This window comes from Ascaphus truei, unplaced genomic scaffold, assembly GCF_040206685.1.
Source record: "Ascaphus truei isolate aAscTru1 unplaced genomic scaffold, aAscTru1.hap1 HAP1_SCAFFOLD_1226, whole genome shotgun sequence".
NCBI classification, from domain to species: domain Eukaryota; kingdom Metazoa; phylum Chordata; class Amphibia; order Anura; family Ascaphidae; genus Ascaphus; species Ascaphus truei.
In genome coordinates, this window is record NW_027454098.1 from 28,989 (window position 1) to 53,681 (window position 24,693).

Below are 24,693 nucleotides of genomic sequence, written 5' to 3' on the forward strand. Positions count from 1 at the left end.
CTTCACTTGGTATGGGAATAGAAGCATCGTGACAGTGGGGTATCTTCACTTGGTATGGGAATGGAAGCATCGTGGCAGTGTGGTACCTTCACTTAGTATGGGAATGGAAGCATCTTGGCAGTGAGGTACCTTCACTTAGTATGGGAATGGTAGTATCGTGGCAGTGAGGTACCTTCACTTGGTATGGGAATGGTAGTATCGTGGCAGTGTGGTACCTTCACTTGGTATGGGAATGGTAGCATCGTGGCAGTGAGGTACCTTCACTTGGTATGGGAATGGTAGCATCGTGGCAGTAAGGTACCTTCACTTGGTATGGGAATGGTAGCATCGTGGCAGTGAGGTACCTTCACTTGGTATGGGAATGGTAGCATCGTGGCAGTGAGGTATCTTCACTTGGTATGGGAATGGTAGTATCGTGGCAGTGAGGTACCTTCACTTGGTATGGGAATGGTAGTATCGTGGCAGTGAGGTACCTTCACTTGGTATGGGAATGGTAGCATCGTGGCAGTGAGGTATCTTCACTTGGTATGGGAATGGTAGCATCGTGACAGTGAGGTACCTTCACTTGGTATGGGAATGGAAGCATCGTGACAGTGAGGTACCTTCACTTGGTATGGGAATGGAAGCATCGTAGCAGTGAGGTACCTTCACTTGGTATGGGAATGGTAGTATCGTGGCAGTGAGGTACCTTCACTTGGTATGGGAATAGAAGCATCGTGGCAGTGAGGTACCTTCACTTGGTATGGGAATGGAAGCATCGTGGCAGTGAGGTACCTTCACTTGGTATGGGAATGGTAGCATCGTGGCAGTGAGGTACCTTCACTTGGTATGGGAATGGTAGCATCGTGGCAGTGGGGTACCTTCACTTGGTATGGGAATGGCAGCATCGTGGCAGTAAGGTACCTTCACTTGGTATGGGAATGGTAGCATCGTGGCAGTAAGGTACCTTCACTTGGTATGGGAATGGAAGCATCTTGGCAGTGAGGTACCTTCACTTGGTATGGTAATGGTAGCATCGTGGCAGTGAGGTACCTTCACTTGGTATGGGAATGGTAGTATCGTGGCAGTGAGGTACCTTCACTTGGTATGGGAATGTCAGCATCGTGGCAGTGAGGTACCTTCACTTGGTATGGGAATGGTAGCATCGTGGCAGTGAGGTACCTTCACTTGGTATGGGAATGGTAGTATCGTGGCAGTGAGGTACCTTCACTTGGTATGGGAATGTCAGCATCGTGGCAGTGAGGTACCTTCACTTGGTATGGGAATGGTAGTATCGTAGCAGTGAGGTACCTTCACTTGGTATGGGAATGGTAGCATCGTGGCAGTGAGGTATCTTCACTTGGTATGGGAATGGTAGCATCGTGGCAGTGAGGTACCTTCACTTGGTATGGGAATGGTAGTATCGTGGCAGTGAGGTACCTTCACTTGGTATGGGAATGTCAGCATCGTGGCAGTGAGGTACCTTCACTTGGTATGGGAATGGTAGCATCGTGGCAGTGAGGTACCTTCACTTGGTATGGGAATGGAAGCATCGTGGCAGTGAGGTACCTTCACTTGGTATGGGAATGGAAGCATCGTGGCAGTGAGGTACCTTCACTTGGTATGGGAATGGTAGTATCGTGGCAGTGAGGTACCTTCACTTGGTATGGGAATGGTAGCATCGTGGCAGTGAGGTATCTTCACTTGGTATGGGAATGGTAGCATCGTGGCAGTGAGGTACCTTCACTTGGTATGGGAATGGTAGTATCGTGGCAGTGAGGTACCTTCACTTGGTATGGGAATGGTAGCATCGTGGCAGTGAGGTACCTTCACTTGGTATGGGAATGGTAGCATCGTGGCAGTGAGGTACCTTCACTTGGTATGGGAATGGTAGCATCGTGGCAGTGAGGTACCTTCACTTGGTATGGGAATGGTAGTATCGTGGCAGTGAGGTACTTTCACTTGGTATGGGAATGGTAGTATCGTGGCAGTGAGGTACCTTCACTTGGTATGGGACGTGTAGACGTGGCAGTGGGGTACCTTCACTTGGTATGGGAATGGAAGCATCGTGGCAGTGTGGTACCTTCACTTGGTATGGGAATGGTAGCATCGTGGCAGTGAGGTACCTTCACTTGGTATGGGAATGGTAGTATCGTGGCAGTGAGGTACCTTCACTTGGTATGGGACATGTAGACGTGGCAGTGAGGTACCTTCACTTGGTATGGGAATGGAAGCATCGTGGCAGTGAGGTACCTTCACTTGGTATGGGAATGGTAGCATCGTGGCAGTGAGGTACCTTCACTTGGTATGGGAATGGAAGCATCTTGGCAGTGAGGTACCTTCACTTAGTATGGGAATGGTAGTATCGTGGCAGTGAGGTACCTTCACTTGGTATGGGAATGGTAGTATCGTGGCAGTGTGGTACCTTCACTTGGTATGGGAATGGTAGCATCGTGGCAGTGAGGTACCTTCACTTGGTATGGGAATGGAAGCATCGTGGCAGTGAGGTACCTTCACTTGGTATGGGAATGGTAGCATCGTGGCAGTGAGGTATCTTCACTTGGTATGGGAATGGTAGCATCGTGACAGTGAGGTACCTTCACTTGGTATGGGAATGGAAGCATCGTGACAGTGAGGTACCTTCACTTGGTATGGGAATGGAAGCATCGTAGCAGTGAGGTACCTTCACTTGGTATGGGAATGGTAGTATCGTGGCAGTGAGGTACCTTCACTTGGTATGGGAATGGAAGCATCGTGGCAGTGAGGTACCTTCACTTGGTATGGGAATGGAAGCATCTTGGCAGTGAGGTTCCTTCACTTGGTATGGGAATGGTAGCATCGTGGCAGTGAGGTATCTTCACTTGGTATGGGAATGGTAGCATCGTGACAGTGAGGTACCTTCACTTGGTATGGGAATGGAAGCATCGTGGCAGTGAGGTACCTTCACTTGGTATGGGAATGGCAGCATCGTGGCAGTGAGGTACCTTCACTTGGTATGGGAATGGTAGTATCGTGGCAGTGAGGTACCTTCACTTGGTATGGGAATGGCAGCATCGTGGCAGTGAGGTACCTTCACTTGGAACGGGAATGGTAGTATCGTGGCAGTGAGGTACCTTCACTTGGTATGGGAATGGTAGTTTCGTGGCAGTGTGGTACCTTCACGTGGTATGGGACGTGTAGACGTGGCTGTGAGGTACCTTCACTTGGTACTGCACCGACACACTTTATTCGAGCAAATACCCGGTATGTACCTGGCAGATACCTGGAATGCGCCACTCCTCACCTCTGACAAGCCCCGTTGCATTTGCCTTCCCAGCCTGGGTTCATGCCTGGCTGATGGGCGGCTGATCTGTTAAATGATAATGATTAGGATTTAATAGGCTGCAATGCTTCGCGTGTCTACCAGATGGCATAAATTCATGAATTGTAATGCAGTATATATATATATACTGTGCAGTATTGCAGCCAGCGGGAATAAAATGCTTCAATCCCTGCCGGAAAATACCTCAATGCACTCGGGCAGAAAACAGTCACAAACCTCAATACACCCGGGTATACCCGAATTCGTGGGACTAGCCAAGCTCGAATAAAGTGTGTCGCCAGTGTATGTGACATGTAGACGTGGCAGTGTGGTACCTTCACTTGGTATGGGAATGGAAGCATCGTGGCAGTGAGGTACCGTCACTTGGAACGGGAATGGCAGCATCGTGGCAGTGAGGTATCTTCACTTGGTATGGGAATGGTAGTATCGTGGCAGTGAGGTACCTTCACGTGGTATGGGAATGGAAGCATCGTGGCAGTGAGGTACCTTCACTTGGTATGGGAATGGAAGCATCGTGGCAGTGAGGTACCTTCACTTGGTATGGGAATGGTAGTATCGTGGCAGTGAGGTACCTTCACTTGGTATGGGAATGGAAGCATCGTGGCAGTGAGGTACCTTCACTTGGTATGGGAATGGTAGCATCGTGGCAGTGAGGTACCTTCACTTGGTATGGGAATGGTAGTATCGTGGCAGTGAGGTATCTTCACTTGGTATGGGAATGGTAACATCGTGGCAGTGAGGTACCGTCACTTGGTATGGGAATGGCAGCATCGTGGCAGTGAGGTACCTTCACTTGGAACGGGAATGGTAGCATCGTGGCAGTGAGGTACCTTCACTTGGTATGGGAATGGCAGCATCGTGGCAGTGAGGTATCTTCACTTGGTATGGGAATGGAAGCATCGTGGCAGTGAGGTACCTTCACTTGGTATGGGAATGGTAGCATCGTGGCAGTGAGGTACCTTCACTTGGTATGGGAATGGCAGCATCGTGGCAGTGAGGTACCTTCACTTGGTATGGGAATGGTAGTATCGTGGCAGTGAGGTACCTTCACTTGGTATGGGAATGGCAGCATCGTGGCAGTGAGGTACCTTCACTTGGAACGGGAATGGTAGTATCGTGGCAGTGAGGTACCTTCACTTGGTATGGGACGTGTAGACGTGGCAGTGAGGTACCTTCACTTGGTATGGGAATGGTAGCATCGTGGCAGTGAGGTATCTTCACTTGGTATGGGAATGGCAGCATCGTGGCAGTGTGGTACCTTCACTTGGTATGGGAATGGTAGCATCGTGACAGTGAGGTACCTTCACTTGGTATGGGAATGGTAGCATCGTGGCAGTGAGGTACCTTCACTTGGTATGGGAATGGTAGCATCGTGGCAGTGAGGTACCTTCACTTGGTATGGGAATGGTAGCATCGTGGCAGTGAGGTACCTTCACTTGGTATGGGAATGGTAGTATCGTGGCAGTGCGGTACTTTCACTTGGTATGGGAATGGTAGTATCGTGGCAGTGAGGTACCTTCACTTGGTATGGGACGTGTAGACGTGGCAGTGGGGTACCTTCACTTGGTATGGGAATGGTAGCATCGTGGCAGTGAGGTACCTTCACTTGGTATGGGAATGGTAGTATCGTGGCAGTGAGGTACCTTCACTTGGTATGGGAATGGTAGCATCGTGACAGTGAGGTACCTTCACTTGGTATGGGAATGGTAGCATCGTGGCAGTGTGGTACCTTCACTTGGTATGGGAATGGAAGCAGCGTGACAGTGAGGTATCTTCACTTGGTATGGGAATGGAAGCATCGTGGCAGTGAGGTATCTTCACTTGGTATGGGAATGGTAGCATCGTGGCAGTGAGGTACCTTCACGTGGTATGGGAATGGTAGCATCGTGGCAGTGAGGTACCTTCACGTGGTATGGGAATGGTAGCATCGTGGCAGTGAGGTACCTTCACTTGGTATGGGAATGGCAGCATCGTGGCAGTGAGGTACCTTCACTTGGTATGGGAATGGTAGCATCGTGGCAGTGAGGTACCTTCACTTGGTATGGGAATGGCAGCATCGTGGCAGTGAGGTACCTTCACTTGGTATGGGAATAGAAGCATCATGGCAGTGAGGTACCTTCACTTGGTATGGGAATAGAAGCATCATGGCAGTGAGGTACCTTCACTTGGTATGGGAATGGCAGCATCGTGGCAGTGGGGTATCTTCACTTGGTATGGGAATGGAAGCATCGTGGCAGTGAGGTACCTTCACTTGGTATGGGAATGGTAGCATCGTGGCAGTGAGGTACCTTCACTTGGTATGGGAATGGTAGTATCGTGGCAGTGAGGTACCTTCACTTGGTATGGGACGTGTAGACGTGGCAGTGAGGTACCTTCACGTGGTATGGGAATGGTAGCATCGTGGCAGTGAGGTACCTTCACTTGGTATGGGAATAGAAGCATCATGGCAGTGAGGTACCTTCACTTGGTATGGGAATAGAAGCATCATGGCAGTGAGGTACCTTCACTTGGTATGGGAATGGCAGCATCGTGGCAGTGGGGTATCTTCACTTGGTATGGGAATGGAAGCATCGTGGCAGTGAGGTACCTTCACTTGGTATGGGAATGGTAGCATCGTGGCAGTGAGGTACCTTCACTTGGTATGGGAATAGAAGCATCGTGGCAGTGAGGTACCTTCACTTGGTATGGGAATGGAAGCATCGTGGCAGTGAGGTACCTTCACTTGGTATGGGAATGGTAGCATCGTGGCAGTGAGGTACCTTCACTTGGTATGGGAATGGTAGCATCGTGGCAGTGGGGTACCTTCACTTGGTATGGGAATGGCAGCATCGTGGCAGTAAGGTACCTTCACTTGGTATGGGAATGGTAGCAACGTGGCAGTAAGGTACCTTCACTTGGTATGGGAATGGAAGCATCTTGGCAGTGAGGTACCTTCACTTGGTATGGTAATGGTAGCATCGTGGCAGTGAGGTACCTTCACTTGGTATGGGAATGGTAGTATCGTGGCAGTGAGGTACCTTCACTTGGTATGGGAATGTCAGCATCGTGGCAGTGAGGTACCTTCACTTGGTATGGGAATGGTAGCATCGTGGCAGTGAGGTACCTTCACTTGGTATGGGAATGGTAGTATCGTGGCAGTGAGGTACCTTCACTTGGTATGGGAATGTCAGCATCGTGGCAGTGAGGTACCTTCACTTGGTATGGGAATGGTAGTATCGTAGCAGTGAGGTACCTTCACTTGGTATGGGAATGGTAGCATCGTGGCAGTGAGGTATCTTCACTTGGTATGGGAATGGTAGCATCGTGGCAGTGAGGTACCTTCACTTGGTATGGGAATGGTAGTATCGTGGCAGTGAGGTACCTTCACTTGGTATGGGAATGTCAGCATCGTGGCAGTGAGGTACCTTCACTTGGTATGGGAATGGTAGCATCGTGGCAGTGAGGTACCTTCACTTGGTATGGGAATGGAAGCATCGTGGCAGTGAGGTACCTTCACTTGGTATGGGAATGGAAGCATCGTGGCAGTGAGGTACCTTCACTTGGTATGGGAATGGTAGTATCGTGGCAGTGAGGTACCTTCACTTGGTATGGGAATGGTAGCATCGTGGCAGTGAGGTATCTTCACTTGGTATGGGAATGGTAGCATCGTGGCAGTGAGGTACCTTCACTTGGTATGGGAATGGTAGTATCGTGGCAGTGAGGTACCTTCACTTGGTATGGGAATGGTAGCATCGTGGCAGTGAGGTACCTTCACGTGGTATGGGAATGGTAGCATCGTGGCAGTGAGGTACCTTCACTTGGTATGGGAATGGTAGCATCGTGGCAGTGAGGTACCTTCACTTGGTATGGGAATGGTAGCATCGTGGCAGTGAGGTACCTTCACTTGGTATGGGAATGGTAGTATCGTGGCAGTGAGGTACTTTCACTTGGTATGGGAATGGTAGTATCGTGGCAGTGAGGTACCTTCACTTGGTATGGGACGTGTAGACGTGGCAGTGGGGTACCTTCACTTGGTATGGGAATGGAAGCATCGTGGCAGTGTGGTACCTTCACTTGGTATGGGAATGGTAGCATCGTGGCAGTGAGGTACCTTCACTTGGTATGGGAATGGAAGCATCGTGGCAGTGAGGTACCTTCACTTGGTATGGGACATGTAGACGTGGCAGTGAGGTACCTTCACTTGGTATGGGAATGGAAGCATCGTGGCAGTGAGGTATCTTCACTTGGTATGGGAATGGTAGTATCGTGGCAGTGAGGTACCTTCACTTGGTATGGGAATGGTAGTATCGTGGCAGTGAGGTACCTTCACTTGGTATGGGAATGGAAGCATCTTGGCAGTGAGGTACCTTCACTTAGTATGGGAATGGTAGTATCGTGGCAGTGAGGTACCTTCACTTGGTATGGGAATGGTAGTATCGTGGCAGTGTGGTACCTTCACTTGGTATGGGAATGGTAGCATCGTGGCAGTGAGGTACCTTCACTTGGTATGGGAATGGAAGCATCGTGTCAGTGAGGTACCTTCACTTGGTATGGGAATGGAAGCATCGTGGCAGTGAGGTACCTTCACTTGGTATGGGAATGGTAGCATCGTGGCAGTGAGGTACCTTCACTTGGTATGGGAATGGAAGCATCGTGTCAGTGAGGTACCTTCACTTGGTATGGGAATGGTAGTATCGTGGCAGTGTGGTACCTTCACTTGGTATGGGAATGGTAGCATCGTGGCAGTGAGGTACCTTCACTTGGTATGGGAATGGAAGCATCGTGTCAGTGAGGTACCTTCACTTGGTATGGGAATGGAAGCATCGTGACAGTGAGGTACCTTCACTTGGTATGGGAATAGAAGCATCGTGACAGTGAGGTACCTTCACTTGGTATGGGAATAGAAGCATCGTGACAGTGGGGTATCTTCACTTGGTATGGGAATGGAAGCATCGTGGCAGTGTGGTACCTTCACTTAGTATGGGAATGGAAGCATCTTGGCAGTGAGGTACCTTCACTTAGTATGGGAATGGTAGTATCGTGGCAGTGAGGTACCTTCACTTGGTATGGGAATGGTAGTATCGTGGCAGTGTGGTACCTTCACTTGGTATGGGAATGGTAGCATCGTGGCAGTGAGGTACCTTCACTTGGTATGGGAATGGTAGCATCGTGGCAGTAAGGTACCTTCACTTGGTATGGGAATGGTAGCATCGTGGCAGTGAGGTACCTTCACTTGGTATGGGAATGGTAGCATCGTGGCAGTGAGGTATCTTCACTTGGTATGGGAATGGTAGTATCGTGGCAGTGAGGTACCTTCACTTGGTATGGGAATGGTAGTATCGTGGCAGTGAGGTACCTTCACTTGGTATGGGAATGGTAGCATCGTGGCAGTGAGGTATCTTCACTTGGTATGGGAATGGTAGCATCGTGACAGTGAGGTACCTTCACTTGGTATGGGAATGGAAGCATCGTGACAGTGAGGTACCTTCACTTGGTATGGGAATGGAAGCATCGTAGCAGTGAGGTACCTTCACTTGGTATGGGAATGGTAGTATCGTGGCAGTGAGGTACCTTCACTTGGTATGGGAATAGAAGCATCGTGGCAGTGAGGTACCTTCACTTGGTATGGGAATGGAAGCATCGTGGCAGTGAGGTACCTTCACTTGGTATGGGAATGGTAGCATCGTGGCAGTGAGGTACCTTCACTTGGTATGGGAATGGTAGCATTGTGGCAGTGGGGTACCTTCACTTGGTATGGGAATGGCAGCATCGTGGCAGTAAGGTACCTTCACTTGGTATGGGAATGGTAGCATCGTGGCAGTAAGGTACCTTCACTTGGTATGGGAATGGAAGCATCTTGGCAGTGAGGTACCTTCACTTGGTATGGTAATGGTAGCATCGTGGCAGTGAGGTACCTTCACTTGGTATGGGAATGGTAGTATCGTGGCAGTGAGGTACCTTCACTTGGTATGGGAATGTCAGCATCGTGGCAGTGAGGTACCTTCACTTGGTATGGGAATGGTAGCATCGTGGCAGTGAGGTACCTTCACTTGGTATGGGAATGGTAGTATCGTGGCAGTGAGGTACCTTCACTTGGTATGGGAATGTCAGCATCGTGGCAGTGAGGTACCTTCACTTGGTATGGGAATGGTAGTATCGTAGCAGTGAGGTACCTTCACTTGGTATGGGAATGGTAGCATCGTGGCAGTGAGGTATCTTCACTTGGTATGGGAATGGTAGCATCGTGGCAGTGAGGTACCTTCACTTGGTATGGGAATGGTAGTATCGTGGCAGTGAGGTACCTTCACTTGGTATGGGAATGTCAGCATCGTGGCAGTGAGGTACCTTCACTTGGTATGGGAATGGTAGCATCGTGGCAGTGAGGTACCTTCACTTGGTATGGGAATGGAAGCATCGTGGCAGTGAGGTACCTTCACTTGGTATGGGAATGGAAGCATCGTGGCAGTGAGGTACCTTCACTTGGTATGGGAATGGTAGTATCGTGGCAGTGAGGTACCTTCACTTGGTATGGGAATGGTAGCATCGTGGCAGTGAGGTATCTTCACTTGGTATGGGAATGGTAGCATCGTGGCAGTGAGGTACCTTCACTTGGTATGGGAATGGTAGTATCGTGGCAGTGAGGTACCTTCACTTGGTATGGGAATGGTAGCATCGTGGCAGTGAGGTACCTTCACTTGGTATGGGAATGGTAGCATCGTGGCAGTGAGGTACCTTCACTTGGTATGGGAATGGTAGCATCGTGGCAGTGAGGTACCTTCACTTGGTATGGGAATGGTAGTATCGTGGCAGTGAGGTACTTTCACTTGGTATGGGAATGGTAGTATCGTGGCAGTGAGGTACCTTCACTTGGTATGGGACGTGTAGACGTGGCAGTGGGGTACCTTCACTTGGTATGGGAATGGAAGCATCGTGGCAGTGTGGTACCTTCACTTGGTATGGGAATGGTAGCATCGTGGCAGTGAGGTACCTTCACTTGGTATGGGAATGGTAGTATCGTGGCAGTGAGGTACCTTCACTTGGTATGGGACATGTAGACGTGGCAGTGAGGTACCTTCACTTGGTATGGGAATGGAAGCATCGTGGCAGTGAGGTACCTTCACTTGGTATGGGAATGGTAGCATCGTGGCAGTGAGGTACCTTCACTTGGTATGGGAATGGAAGCATCTTGGCAGTGAGGTACCTTCACTTAGTATGGGAATGGTAGTATCGTGGCAGTGAGGTACCTTCACTTGGTATGGGAATGGTAGTATCGTGGCAGTGTGGTACCTTCACTTGGTATGGGAATGGTAGCATCGTGGCAGTGAGGTACCTTCACTTGGTATGGGAATGGAAGCATCGTGGCAGTGAGGTACCTTCACTTGGTATGGGAATGGTAGCATCGTGGCAGTGAGGTATCTTCACTTGGTATGGGAATGGTAGCATCGTGACAGTGAGGTACCTTCACTTGGTATGGGAATGGAAGCATCGTGACAGTGAGGTACCTTCACTTGGTATGGGAATGGAAGCATCGTAGCAGTGAGGTACCTTCACTTGGTATGGGAATGGTAGTATCGTGGCAGTGAGGTACCTTCACTTGGTATGGGAATGGAAGCATCGTGGCAGTGAGGTACCTTCACTTGGTATGGGAATGGAAGCATCGTGTCAGTGAGGTACCTTCACTTGGTATGGGAATGGTAGCATCGTGGCAGTGAGGTATCTTCACTTGGTATGGGAATGGTAGCATCGTGACAGTGAGGTACCTTCACTTGGTATGGGAATGGAAGCATCGTGGCAGTGAGGTACCTTCACTTGGTATGGGAATGGAAGCATCGTGGCAGTGAGTTACCTTCACGTGGTATGGGAATGGAAGCATCGTGGCAGTGAGGTACCTTCACTTGGTATGGGAATGGCAGCATCGTGGCAGTGAGGTACCTTCACTTGGTATGGGAATGGAAGCATCGTGTCAGTGAGGTACCTTCACTTGGTATGGGAATGGTAGCATCGTGGCAGTGAGGTATCTTCACTTGGTATGGGAATGGTAGCATCGTGACAGTGAGGTACCTTCACTTGGTATGGGAATGGAAGCATCGTAGCAGTGAGGTATCTTCACTTGGTATGGGAATGGTAGCATCGTGGCAGTGAGGTACCTTCACTTGGTATGGGAATGGAAGCATCGTGGCAGTGAGGTACCTTCACTTGGTATGGGAATGGTAGCATCGTGGCAGTGAGGTACCTTCACTTGGTATGGGAATGGTAGCATCGTGGCAGTGAGGTACCTTCACTTGGTATGGGAATGGTAGTATCGTGACAGTGAGTTACCTTCACTTGGTATGGGAATGGTAGTATCGTGGCAGTGAGGTACCTTCACTTGGTATGGGAATGGTAGTATCGTGGCAGTGAGGTACCTTCACTTGGTATGGGAATGGAAGCATCGTGGCAGTGAGGTACCTTCACTTGGTATGGGAATGGCAGTATCGTGGCAGTGGGGTACCTTCACTTGGTATGGGAATGGCAGCATCGTGGCAGTGAGGTACCTTCACTTGGTATGGGAATGGAAGCATCGTGGCAGTGAGGTACCTTCACTTGGTATGGGAATGGTAGCATCGTGGCAGTGAGGTACCTTCACTTGGTATGGGAATGGCAGCATCGTGGCAGTGAGGTACCTTCACTTGGTATGGGAATGGAAGCATCGTGGCAGTGTGGTACCTTCACTTGGTATGGGAATGGTAGTATCGTGGCAGTGAGGTACCTTCACTTGGTATGGGAATGGAAGCATCGTGGCAGTGTGGTACCTTCTCTTGGTATGGGAATGGTAGTATCGTGGCAGTGAGGTACCTTCACTTGGTATGGGAATGGAAGCATCATGGCAGTGAGGTACCTTCACGTGGTATGGGAATGGAAGCCTTGTGGCAGTGAGGTACCTTCACTTGGTATGGGAATGGAAGCATCGTGGCAGTGAGGTATCTTCACTTGGTATGGGAATGGTAGTATCGTGGCAGTGAGGTACCTTCACTTGGTATGGGAATGGAAGTATCGTGGCAGTGAGGTATCTTCACTTGGTATGGGAATGGTAGTATCGTGGCAGTGAGGTACCTTCACGTGGTATGGGAATGGTAGCATAGTGGCAGTGAGGTACCTTCACTTGGTATGGGAATGGTAGCATCGTGGCAGTGAGGTACCTTCACGTGGTATGGGAATGGTAGCATCGTAGCAGTGAGGTACCTTCACTTGGTATGGGAATGGTAGCATTGTGGCAGTGAGGTACCTTCACGTGGTATGGGAATGGTAGCATCGTGGCAGTGAGGTACCTTCACTTGGTATGGGAATGGTAGTATCGTGGCAGTGTGGTACCTTCACTTGGTATGGGAATGGTAGCATCGTGGCAGTGAGGTACCTTCACTTAGTATGGGAATGGAAGCATCGTGGCAGTGAGGTACCTTCACTTGGTATGGGAATGGTAGTATCGTGGCAGTGAGGTACCTTCACTTGGTATGGGAATGGAAGCATCGTGGCAGTGAGGTACCTTCACTTGGTATGGGAATGGTAGCATCGTGGCAGTGAGGTATCTTCACTTGGTATGGGAATGGTAGTATCGTGGCAGTGAGGTACCTTCACTTGGTATGGGAATGGTAACATCGTGGCAGTGAGGTACCTTCACGTGGCATGGGAATGGAAGCATCGTGGCAGTGAGGTACCTTCACGTGGTATGGGAATGGAAGCATCGTGGCAGTGAGGTACCTTCACTTGGTATGGGAATGGAAGCATCGTGGCAGTGAGGTACCTTCACTTGGAACGGGAATGGCAGCATCGTGGCAGTGAGGTACCTTCACTTGGTATGGGAATGGCAGCATCGTGGCAGTGAGTTACCTTCACTTGGTATGGGAATGGTAGTATCGTGGCAGTGAGGTACCTTCACTTGGTATGGGAATGGTAGCATCGTGGCAGTGAGGTACCTTCACGTGGTATGGGAATGGAAGCATCGTGGCAGTGAGGTACCGTCACTTGGTATGGGAATGGAAGCATCGTGGCAGTGAGGTACCTTCACTTGGTATGGGAATGGTAGTATCGTGGCAGTGAGGTACCTTCACTTGGTATGGGAATGGAAGCATCGTGGCAGTGAGGTACCTTCACTTGGTATGGGAATGGTAGCATCGTGGCAGTGAGGTACCTTCACTTGGTATGGGAATGGTAGTATCGTGGCAGTGAGGTATCTTCACTTGGTATGGGAATGGTAACATCGTGGCAGTGAGGTACCGTCACTTGGTATGGGAATGGCAGCATCGTGGCAGTGAGGTACCTTCACTTGGAACGGGAATGGTAGCATCGTGGCAGTGAGGTACCTTCACTTGGTATGGGAATGGTAGTTATCGTGCAGTGAGGTATCTTCACTTGGTATGGGAATGGAAGCATCGTGGCAGTGAGGGTACCTTCACTTGGTATGGGAATGGTAGCATCGTGGCAGTGAGGTACCTTCACTTGGTATGGGAATGGCAGCATCGTGGCAGTGAGGTACCTTCACTTGGTATGGGAATGGTAGTATCGTGGCAGTGAGGTACCTTCACTTGGTATGGGAATGGCAGCATCGTGGCAGTGAGGTACCTTCACTTGGAACGGGAATGGTAGTATCGTGGCAGTGAGGTACCTTCACTTGGTATGGGACGTGTAGACGTGGCAGTGAGGTACCTTCACTTGGTATGGGAATGGTAGCATCGTGGCAGTGAGGTATCTTCACTTGGTATGGGAATGGCAGCATCGTGGCAGTGTGGTACCTTCACTTGGTATGGGAATGGTAGTATCGTGGCAGTGAGGTATCTTTACTTGGTATGGGAATGGTAGCATCGTGGCAGTGTGGTACCTTCACTTGGTATGGGAATGGTAGCATCGTGACAGTGAGGTACCTTCACTTGGTATGGGAATGGTAGCATCGTGGCAGTGAGGTACCTTCACTTGGTATGGGAATGGTAGCATCGTGGCAGTGAGGTACCTTCACTTGGTATGGGAATGGTAGCATCGTGGCAGTGAGGTACCTTCACTTGGTATGGGAATGGTAGTATCGTGGCAGTGCGGTACTTTCACTTGGTATGGGAATGGTAGTATCGTGGCAGTGAGGTACCTTCACTTGGTATGGGACGTGTAGACGTGGCAGTGGGGTACCTTCACTTGGTATGGGAATGGTAGCATCGTGGCAGTGAGGTACCTTCACTTGGTATGGGAATGGTAGTATCGTGGCAGTGAGGTACCTTCACTTGGTATGGGAATGGTAGCATCGTGACAGTGAGGTACCTTCACTTGGTATGGGAATGGTAGCATCGTGGCAGTGTGGTACCTTCACTTGGTATGGGAATGGAAGCAGCGTGACAGTGAGGTATCTTCACTTGGTATGGGAATGGAAGCATCGTGGCAGTGAGGTATCTTCACTTGGTATGGGAATGGTAGCATCGTGGCAGTGAGGTACCTTCACGTGGTATGGGAATGGTAGCATCGTGGCAGTGAGGTACCTTCACGTGGTATGGGAATGGTAGCATCGTGGCAGTGAGGTACCTTCACTTGGTATGGGAATGGCAGCATCGTGGCAGTGAGGTACCTTCACTTGGTATGGGAATGGTAGCATCGTGGCAGTGAGGTACCTTCACTTGGTATGGGAATGGCAGCATCGTGGCAGTGAGGTACCTTCACTTGGTATGGGAATAGAAGCATCATGGCAGTGAGGTACCTTCACTTGGTATGGGAATAGAAGCATCATGGCAGTGAGGTACCTTCACTTGGTATGGGAATGGTAGCATCGTGGCAGTGAGGTACCTTCACTTGGTATGGGAATGGCAGCATCGTGGCAGTGAGGTACCTTCACTTGGTATGGGAATAGAAGCATCATGGCAGTGAGGTACCTTCACTTGGTATGGGAATAGAAGCATCATGGCAGTGAGGTACCTTCACTTGGTATGGGAATGGCAGCATCGTGGCAGTGGGGTATCTTCACTTGGTATGGGAATGGAAGCATCGTGGCAGTGAGGTACCTTCACTTGGTATGGGAATGGTAGCATCGTGGCAGTGAGGTACCTTCACTTGGTATGGGAATGGTAGTATCGTGGCAGTGAGGTACCTTCACTTGGTATGGGACGTGTAGACGTGGCAGTGAGGTACCTTCACGTGGTATGGGAATGGTAGCATCGTGGCAGTGAGGTACCTTCACTTGGTATGGGAATAGAAGCATCATGGCAGTGAGGTACCTTCACTTGGTATGGGAATAGAAGCATCATGGCAGTGAGGTACCTTCACTTGGTATGGGAATGGCAGCATCGTGGCAGTGGGGTATCTTCACTTGGTATGGGAATGGAAGCATCGTGGCAGTGAGGTACCTTCACTTGGTATGGGAATGGTAGCATCGTGGCAGTGAGGTACCTTCACTTGGTATGGGAATAGAAGCATCGTGGCAGTGAGGTACCTTCACTTGGTATGGGAATGGAAGCATCGTGGCAGTGAGGTACCTTCACTTGGTATGGGAATGGTAGCATCGTGGCAGTGAGGTACCTTCACTTGGTATGGGAATGGTAGCATCGTGGCAGTGGGGTACCTTCACTTGGTATGGGAATGGCAGCATCATGGCAGTAAGGTACCTTCACTTGGTATGGGAATGGTAGCATCGTGGCAGTAAGGTACCTTCACTTGGTATGGGAATGGAAGCATCTTGGCAGTGAGGTACCTTCACTTGGTATGGTAATGGTAGCATCGTGGCAGTGAGGTACCTTCACTTGGTATGGGAATGGTAGTATCGTGGCAGTGAGGTACCTTCACTTGGTATGGGAATGTCAGCATCGTGGCAGTGAGGTACCTTCACTTGGTATGGGAATGGTAGCATCGTGGCAGTGAGGTACCTTCACTTGGTATGGGAATGGTAGTATCGTGGCAGTGAGGTACCTTCACTTGGTATGGGAATGTCAGCATCGTGGCAGTGAGGTACCTTCACTTGGTATGGGAATGGTAGTATCGTAGCAGTGAGGTACCTTCACTTGGTATGGGAATGGTAGCATCGTGGCAGTGAGGTATCTTCACTTGGTATGGGAATGGTAGCATCGTGGCAGTGAGGTACCTTCACTTGGTATGGGAATGGTAGTATCGTGGCAGTGAGGTACCTTCACTTGGTATGGGAATGTCAGCATCGTGGCAGTGAGGTACCTTCACTTGGTATGGGAATGGTAGCATCGTGGCAGTGAGGTACCTTCACTTGGTATGGGAATGGAAGCATCGTGGCAGTGAGGTACCTTCACTTGGTATGGGAATGGAAGCATCGTGGCAGTGAGGTACCTTCACTTGGTATGGGAATGGTAGTATCGTGGCAGTGAGGTACCTTCACTTGGTATGGGAATGGTAGCATCGTGGCAGTGAGGTATCTTCACTTGGTATGGGAATGGTAGCATCGTGGCAGTGAGGTACCTTCACTTGGTATGGGAATGGTAGTATCGTGGCAGTGAGGTACCTTCACTTGGTATGGGAATGGTAGCATCGTGGCAGTGAGGTACCTTCACTTGGTATGGGAATGGTAGCATCGTGGCAGTGAGGTACCTTCACTTGGTATGGGAATGGTAGCATCGTGGCAGTGAGGTACCTTCACTTGGTATGGGAATGGTAGTATCGTGGCAGTGAGGTACTTTCACTTGGTATGGGAATGGTAGTATCGTGGCAGTGAGGTACCTTCACTTGGTATGGGACGTGTAGACGTGGCAGTGGGGTACCTTCACTTGGTATGGGAATGGAAGCATCGTGGCAGTGTGGTACCTTCACTTGGTATGGGAATGGTAGCATCGTGGCAGTGAGGTACCTTCACTTGGTATGGGAATGGAAGCATCGTGGCAGTGAGGTACCTTCACTTGGTATGGGACATGTAGACGTGGCAGTGAGGTACCTTCACTTGGTATGGGAATGGAAGCATCGTGGCAGTGAGGTACCTTCACTTGGTATGGGAATGGAAGCATCGTGGCAGTGAGGTACCTTCACTTAGTATGGGAATGGTAGTATCGTGGCAGTGAGGTACCTTCACTTGGTATGGGAATGGTAGTATCGTGGCAGTGTGGTACCTTCACTTGGTATGGGAATGGTAGCATCGTGGCAGTGAGGTACCTTCACTTGGTATGGGAATGGAAGCATCGTGTCAGTGAGGTACCTTCACTTGGTATGGGAATGGAAGCATCGTGGCAGTGAGGTACCTTCACTTGGTATGGGAATGGTAGCATCGTGGCAGTGAGGTACCTTCACTTGGTATGGGAATGGTAGCATCGTGGCAGTGAGGTATCTTCACTTGGTATGGGAATGGTAGCATCGTGACAGTGAGGTACCTTCACTTGGTATGGGAATGGAAGCATCGTGACAGTGAGGTACCTTCACTTGGTATGGGAATGGAAGCATCGTAGCAGTGAGGTACCTTCACTTGGTATGGGAATGGTAGTATCGTGGCAGTGAGGTACCTTCACTTGGTATGGGAATAGAAGCATCGTGGCAGTGAGGTACCTTCACTTGGTATGGGAATGGAAGCATCGTGGCAGTGAGGTACCTTCACTTGGTATGGGAATGGTAGTATCGTGGCAGTGAGGTACCTTCACTTGGTATGGGAATGGTAGCATCGTGGCAGTGAGGTACCGTCACTTGGTATGGGAATGGCAGCATCGTGGCAGTGAGGTACCTTCACTTGGTATGGGAATGGAAGCATCGTGGCAGTGAGGTACCTTCACTTGGTATGGGAATGGTAGCATCGTGGCAGTGGGGTACCTTCACTTGGTATGGGAATGGCAGCATCGTGGCAGTAAGGTACCTTCACTTGGTATGGGAATGGTAGCATCGTGGCAGTAAGGTACCTTCACTTGGTATGGGAATGGTAGTATCGTGGCAGTGAGGTACCTTCACTTGGTATGGGAATGGAAGCATCGTGGCAGTGAGGTACCTTCACTTGGTATGGGAATGGTAGCATCGTGGCAGTGGGGTACCTTCACTTGGTATGGGAATGGAAGCATCTTGGCAGTGAGGTACCTTCACTTGGTATGGTAATGGTAGCATCGTGGCAGTGAGGTACCTTCACTTGGTATGGGAATGGTAGTATCGTGGCAGTGAGGTACCTTCACTTGGTATGGGAATGTCAGCATCGTGGCAGTGAGGTACCTTCACTTGGTATGGGAATGGTAGCATCGTGGCAGTGAGGTACCTTCACTTGGTATGGGAATGGTAGTATCGTGGCAGTGAGGTACCTTCACTTGGTATGGGAATGTCAGCATCGTGGCAGTGAGGTACCTTCACTTGGTATGGGAATGGTAGTATCGTAGCAGTGAGGTACCTTCACTTGGTATGGGAATGGTAGCATCGTGGCAGTGAGGTATCTTCACTTGGTATGGGAATGGTAGCATCGTGGCAGTGAGGTACCTTCACTTGGTATGGGAATGGTAGTATCGTGGCAGTGAGGTACCTTCACTTGGTATGGGAATGTCAGCATCGTGGCAGTGAGGTACCTTCACTTGGTATGGGAATGGTAGCATCGTGGCAGTGAGGTACCTTCACTTGGTATGGGAATGGAAGCATCGTGGCAGTGAGGTACCTTCACTTGGTATGGGAATGGAAGCATCGTGGCAGTGAGGTACCTTCACTTGGTATGGGAATGGTAGTATCGTGGCAGTGAGGTACCTTCACTTGGTATGGGAATGGTAGCATCGTGGCAGTGAGGTATCTTCACTTGGTATGGGAATGGTAGCATCGTGGCAGTGAGGTACCTTCACTTGGTATGGGAATGGTAGTATCGTGGCAGTGAGGTACCTTCACTTGGTATGGGAATGGTAGCATCGTGGCAGTGAGGTACCTTCACTTGGTATGGGAATGGTAGCATCGTGGCAGTGAGGTACCTTCACTTGGTATGGGAATGGTAGCATCGTGGCAGTGAGGTACCTTCACTTGGTATGGGAATGGTAGTATCGTGGCAGTGAGGTACTTTCACTTGGTATGGGAATGGTAGTATCGTGGCAGTGAGGTACCTTCACTTGGTATGGGACGTGTAGACGTGGCAGTGGGGTACCTTCACTTGGTATGGGAATGGAAGCATCGTGGCAGTGTGGTACCTTCACTTGGTATGGGAATGGTAGCATCGTGGCAGTGAGGTACCTTCACTTGGTATGGGAATGGAAGCATCGTGGCAGTGAGGTACCTTCACTTGGTATGGGACATGTAGACGTGGCAGTGAGGTACCTTCACTTGGTATGGGAATGGAAGCATCGTGGCAGTGAGGTACCTTCACTTGGTATGGGACATGTAGACGTGGCAGTGAGGTACCTTCACTTGGTATGGGAATGGAAGCATCGTGGCAGTGAGGTACCTTCACTTGGTATGGGAATGGTAGTATCGTGGCAGTGAGGTACCTTCACTTGGTATGGGAATGGCAGCATCGTGGCAGTGAGGTACCTTCACTTGGTATGGGAATGGTAGCATCGTGGCAGTGAGGTACCTTCACTTGGTATGGGAATGGAAGCATCGTGGCAGTGAGGTATCTTCACTTGGTATGGGAATGGTAGCATCGTGGCAGTGAGGTACCTTCACTTGGTATGGGAATGGAAGCATCTTGGCAGTGAGGTACCTTCACTTAGTATGGGAATGGTAGTATCGTGGCAGTGAGGTACCTTCACTTGGTATGGGAATGGTAGTATCGTGGCAGTGTGGTACCTTCACTTGGTATGGGAATGGTAGCATCGTGGCAGTGAGGTACCTTCACTTGGTATGGGAATGGAAGCATCGTGTCAGTGAGGTACCTTCACTTGGTATGGGAATGGTAGCATCGTGGCAGTGAGGTATCTTCACTTGGTATGGGAATGGTAGCATCGTGACAGTGAGGTACCTTCACTTGGTATGGGAATGGAAGCATCGTGGCAGTGAGGTACCTTCACTTGGTATGGGAATGGTAGCATCGTGACAGTGAGGTACCTTCACTTGGTATGGGAATGGAAGCATCGTGGCAGTGAGGTATCTTCACTTGGTATGGGAATGGAAGCATCGTGACAGTGAGGTACCTTCACTTGGTATGGGAATGGTAGTATCGTGGCAGTGAGGTACCTTCACTTGGTATGGGAATGGAAGCATCGTGGCAGTGAGGTACCTTCACTTGGTATGGGAATGGCAGTATCGTGGCAGTGAGGTACCTTCACTTGGTATGGGAATGGCAGCATCGTGGCAGTGAGGTACCTTCACTTGGTATGGGAATGGAAGCATCGTGGCAGTGTGGTACCTTCACTTGGTATGGGAATGGTAGTATCGTGGCAGTGAGGTACCTTCACTTGGTATGGGAATGGAAGCATCGTGGCAGTGTGGTACCTTCTCTTGGTATGGGAATGGTAGTATCATGGCAGTGAGGTACCTTCACTTGGTATGGGAATGGTAGTATCGTGGCAGTGAGGTACCTTCACTTGGTATGGGAATGGAAGCATCATGGCAGTGAGGTACCTTCACGTGGTATGGGAATGGAAGCCTTGTGGCAGTGAGGTACCTTCACTTGGTATGGGAATGGAAGCATCGTGGCAGTGAGGTATCTTCACTTGGTATGGGAATGGTAGTATCGTGGCAGTGAGGTACCTTCACTTGGTATGGGAATGGAAGTATCGTGGCAGTGAGGTATCTTCACTTGGTATGGGAATGGTAGTATCGTGGCAGTGAGGTACCTTCACGTGGTATGGGAATGGTAGCATAGTGGCAGTGAGGTACCTTCACTTGGTATGGGAATGGTAGCATCGTGGCAGTGAGGTACCTTCACGTGGTATGGGAATGGTAGCATCGTAGCAGTGAGGTACCTTCACTTGGTATGGGAATGGTAGCATTGTGGCAGTGAGGTACCTTCACGTGGTATGGGAATGGTAGCATCGTGGCAGTGAGGTACCTTCACTTGGTATGGGAATGGTAGTATCGTGGCAGTGTGGTACCTTCACTTGGTATGGGAATGGTAGCATCGTGGCAGTGAGGTACCTTCACTTGGTATGGGAATGGCAGCATCATGGCAGTGAGGTACCTTCACTTAGTATGGGAATGGAAGCATCGTGGCAGTGAGGTACCTTCACTTGGTATGGGAATGGTAGTATCGTGGCAGTGAGGTACCTTCACTTGGTATGGGAATGGAAGCATCGTGGCAGTGAGGTACCTTCACTTGGTATGGGAATGGTAGCATCGTGGCAGTGAGGTATCTTCACTTGGTATGGGAATGGTAGTATCGTGGCAGTGAGGTACCTTCACTTGGTATGGGAATGGTAACATCGTGGCAGTGAGGTACCTTCACGTGGCATGGGAATGGAAGCATCGTGGCAGTGAGGTACCTTCACTTGGTATGGGAATAGAAGCATTGTGGCAGTGAGGTACCTTCACTTGGTATGGGAATGGTAGCATCGTGGCAGTGAGGTACCTTCACTTGGTATGGGAATGGTAGCATCGTGGCAGTGAGGTATCTTCACTTGGTATGGGAATGGTAGTATCGTGGCAGTGAGGTATCTTCACTTGGTATGGGAATGGTAGCATCGTGGCAGTGAGGTATCTTCACTTGGTATGGGAATGGAAGCATCATGGCAGTGAGGTACCTTCACTTGGTATGGGAATGGAAGCATCGTGTCAGTGAGGTACCTTCACTTGGTATGGGAATGGAAGCATCGTGGCAGTGAGGTACCTTCACTTGGTATGGGAATGGCAGCATCGTGGCAGTGAGGTACCTTCACTTGGTATGGGAATGGTAGCATCGTGGCAGTGAGGTATCTTCACTTGGTATGGGAATGGTAGTATCGTGGCAGTGAGGTAACTTCACTTGGTATGGGAATGGTAACATCGTGGCAGTGAGGTACCTTCACGTGGTATGGGAATGGTAGCATCGTAGCAGTGAGGTACCTTCACTTGGTATGGGAATGGAAGCATCGTGGCAGTGAGGTACCTTCACTTGGTATGGGAATGGAAGCATCGTGGCAGTGAGGTACCTTCACTTGGTATGGGAATGGTAGTATCGTGGCAGTGAGGTACCTTCACTTGGTATGGGAATGGAAGCATCGTGGCAGTGAGGTACCTTCACTTGGTATGGGAATGGTAGTATCGTGGCAGTGAGGTACCTTCACTTGGTATGGGAATGGTAGCATCATGGCAGTGAGGTACTTTGACTTGGTATGGGAATGGTAGTATCGTGGCAGTGAGGTACCTTCACTTGGTATGGGAATGGTAGCATCGTGGCAGTGAGGTACCTTCACTTGGTATGGGAATGGAAGCATCGTGGCAGTGAGGTACCTTCACTTGGTATGGGAATAGAAGCATCGTGGCAGTGAGGTACCTTCACTTGGTATGGGAATGGTAGTATCGTGGCAGTGAGGTACCGTTACTTGGTATGGGAATGGTAGCATCTTGGCAGTGAGGTACCTTCACTTGGTATGGGAATGGTAGTATCGTGGCAGTAAGGTACCTTCACTTGGTATGGGAATGGTAGCATCGTGGCAGTGAGGTACCTTCACTTGGTATGGGAATGGTAGCATCGTGGCAGTGAGGTACCTTCACTTGGTATGGGAATGGCAGCATCGTGGCAGTGGGGTACCTTGACTTGGTATGGGAATGGCAGCATCGTGGTGAGGTCGATGGAATAAACGTGCCTGTGGATCCCCAGTAGAAGTTCTCCTCGGTCACTGCTGAACGCCAGGCTCTCGGGGACGGAGCTCAGACACAGGATCCTATGGCATAGAGGAGAAAATACCCCATAATGTGAGGGCGACACTAAAGTGGGTGTAGGATCCTGGGATTAGATAGAGGATGTGATGGGATCCTGTGCTGGGATTGGCTTGGAGTGAGTTCCGGTGAAATATACCAAAGCTCCCTTCTTCTAATTCAATAAAAGGTCAATAGAAACGGAAAGAGCCCCAACGAGAAGGGGAGAAATAATAATAGTAATCATGTTGTCCGGAAGGCACTTGGGCATTGGATGTGTTTCACAGGATACTGTGCTGGGATTGGCTGTGGGTGTGTAGGATACTGTACTGGGATTGGCTGTGGGTGTGTAGGATACTGTGCTGGGATTGGCGGTGGGTGTGTTTCACAGGATACTGTGCTGGGATTGGCTCTGGGTGTGTTTCACAGGATATTGTGCTGGGATTGGCTGTGGGTGTGTAGGATACTGTACTGGGATTGGCTGTGGGTGTGTAGGATACTGTGCTGGGATTGGCTGTGGGTGTGTAGGATACTGTGCTGGGATTGGCGGTGGGTGTGTTTCACAGGATACTGTGCTGTCATTGGCGGTGGGTTTGTTTCACAGGATACTGTGCTGGGATTGGCGGTGGGTGTGTTTCACAGGATACTGTGCTGGGATTGGCGGTGGGTGTGTAGGATACTGTGCTGGGATTGGCTCTGGGTGTGTTTCACAGGATACTGTGCTGGGATTGGCTGTGGGTGTGTAGAATACTGTGCTGGGATTGGCTGTGGGTGTGTAGGATACTGTGCTGGGATTGGCTGTGGGTGTGTAGGATACTGTGCTGGGATTGGCTGTGGGTGTGTAGGATACTGTGCTGGGATTGGCTGTGGGTGTGTTTCACAGGATACTGTGCTGGGATTGGCTGTGGGTTTGTTTCACAGGATACTGTGCTGTGATTGGCGGTGGGTTTGTTTCACAGGATACTGTGCTGTGATTGGCGGTGGGTTTGTTTCACAGGATACTGTGCTGGGATTGGCTGTGGGTGTGTAGGATACTGTGCTGGGATTGGCTGTGGGTGTGTTTCACAGGATACTGTGATGGGATTGGCGGTGGGTGTGTAGGATACTGTGCTGGGATTGGCTCTGGGTGTGTTTCACAGGATACTGTGCTGGGATTGGCTGTGGGTGTGTAGAATACTGTGCTGGGATTGGCTGTGGGTGTGTAGGATACTGTGCTGGGATTGGCTGTGGGTGTGTAGGATACTGTGCTGGGATTGGCTGTGGGTGTGTGCTGGGATTGGCTGTGGGTGTGTGCTGGGATTGGCTGTGGGTGTGTAGGATACTGTGCTGGGATTGGCTGTGGGTGTGTGCTGGGATTGGCTGTGGGTGTGTGCTGGGATTGGCTGTGGATGTTTAGGATACTGTGCTGGGATTGGCAGGGTGTGCAGGATACTGTGCTGGGATTGGCTGTGGGTGTGTAGGATACTGTGCTGGGATTGGCTGTGGGTGTGTAGGATACTGTGCTGGGATTGGCTGTGGGTGTGTAGGATACTGTGCTGTGATTGGCGGTGGGTTTGTTTCACAGGATACTGTGCTGGGATTGGCTGTGGGTGTGTTTCACAGGATACTGTGCTGGGATTGGCTGTGGGTGTGTAGGATACTGTGCTGGGATTGGCTGTGGGTGTGTTTCACAGGATACTGTGCTGGGATTGGCTGTGGGTGTGTAGGATACTGTGCTGGGATTGGCTGTGGGTGTG

The 24,693-nt window shown here is 50.3% G+C and overlaps 1 protein-coding gene across 1 annotated transcript in view; it reads right to left on the bottom strand.

Annotated features, from left to right (window-relative positions):
* Window positions 1-24,693, bottom strand: part of LOC142475467 (WD repeat-containing protein 97-like) — a gene marked incomplete at both ends in the record, with an annotated part of 83,860 nt that overhangs the window by 19,621 nt on the left and 39,546 nt on the right. Inside the window, one exon of the mRNA XM_075581329.1 lies at window positions 22,851-22,983. Within this exon, the coding sequence (XP_075437444.1) occupies window positions 22,851-22,983 (133 nt within the window). The remainder of the gene's footprint in view (window positions 1-22,850; window positions 22,984-24,693) is intronic.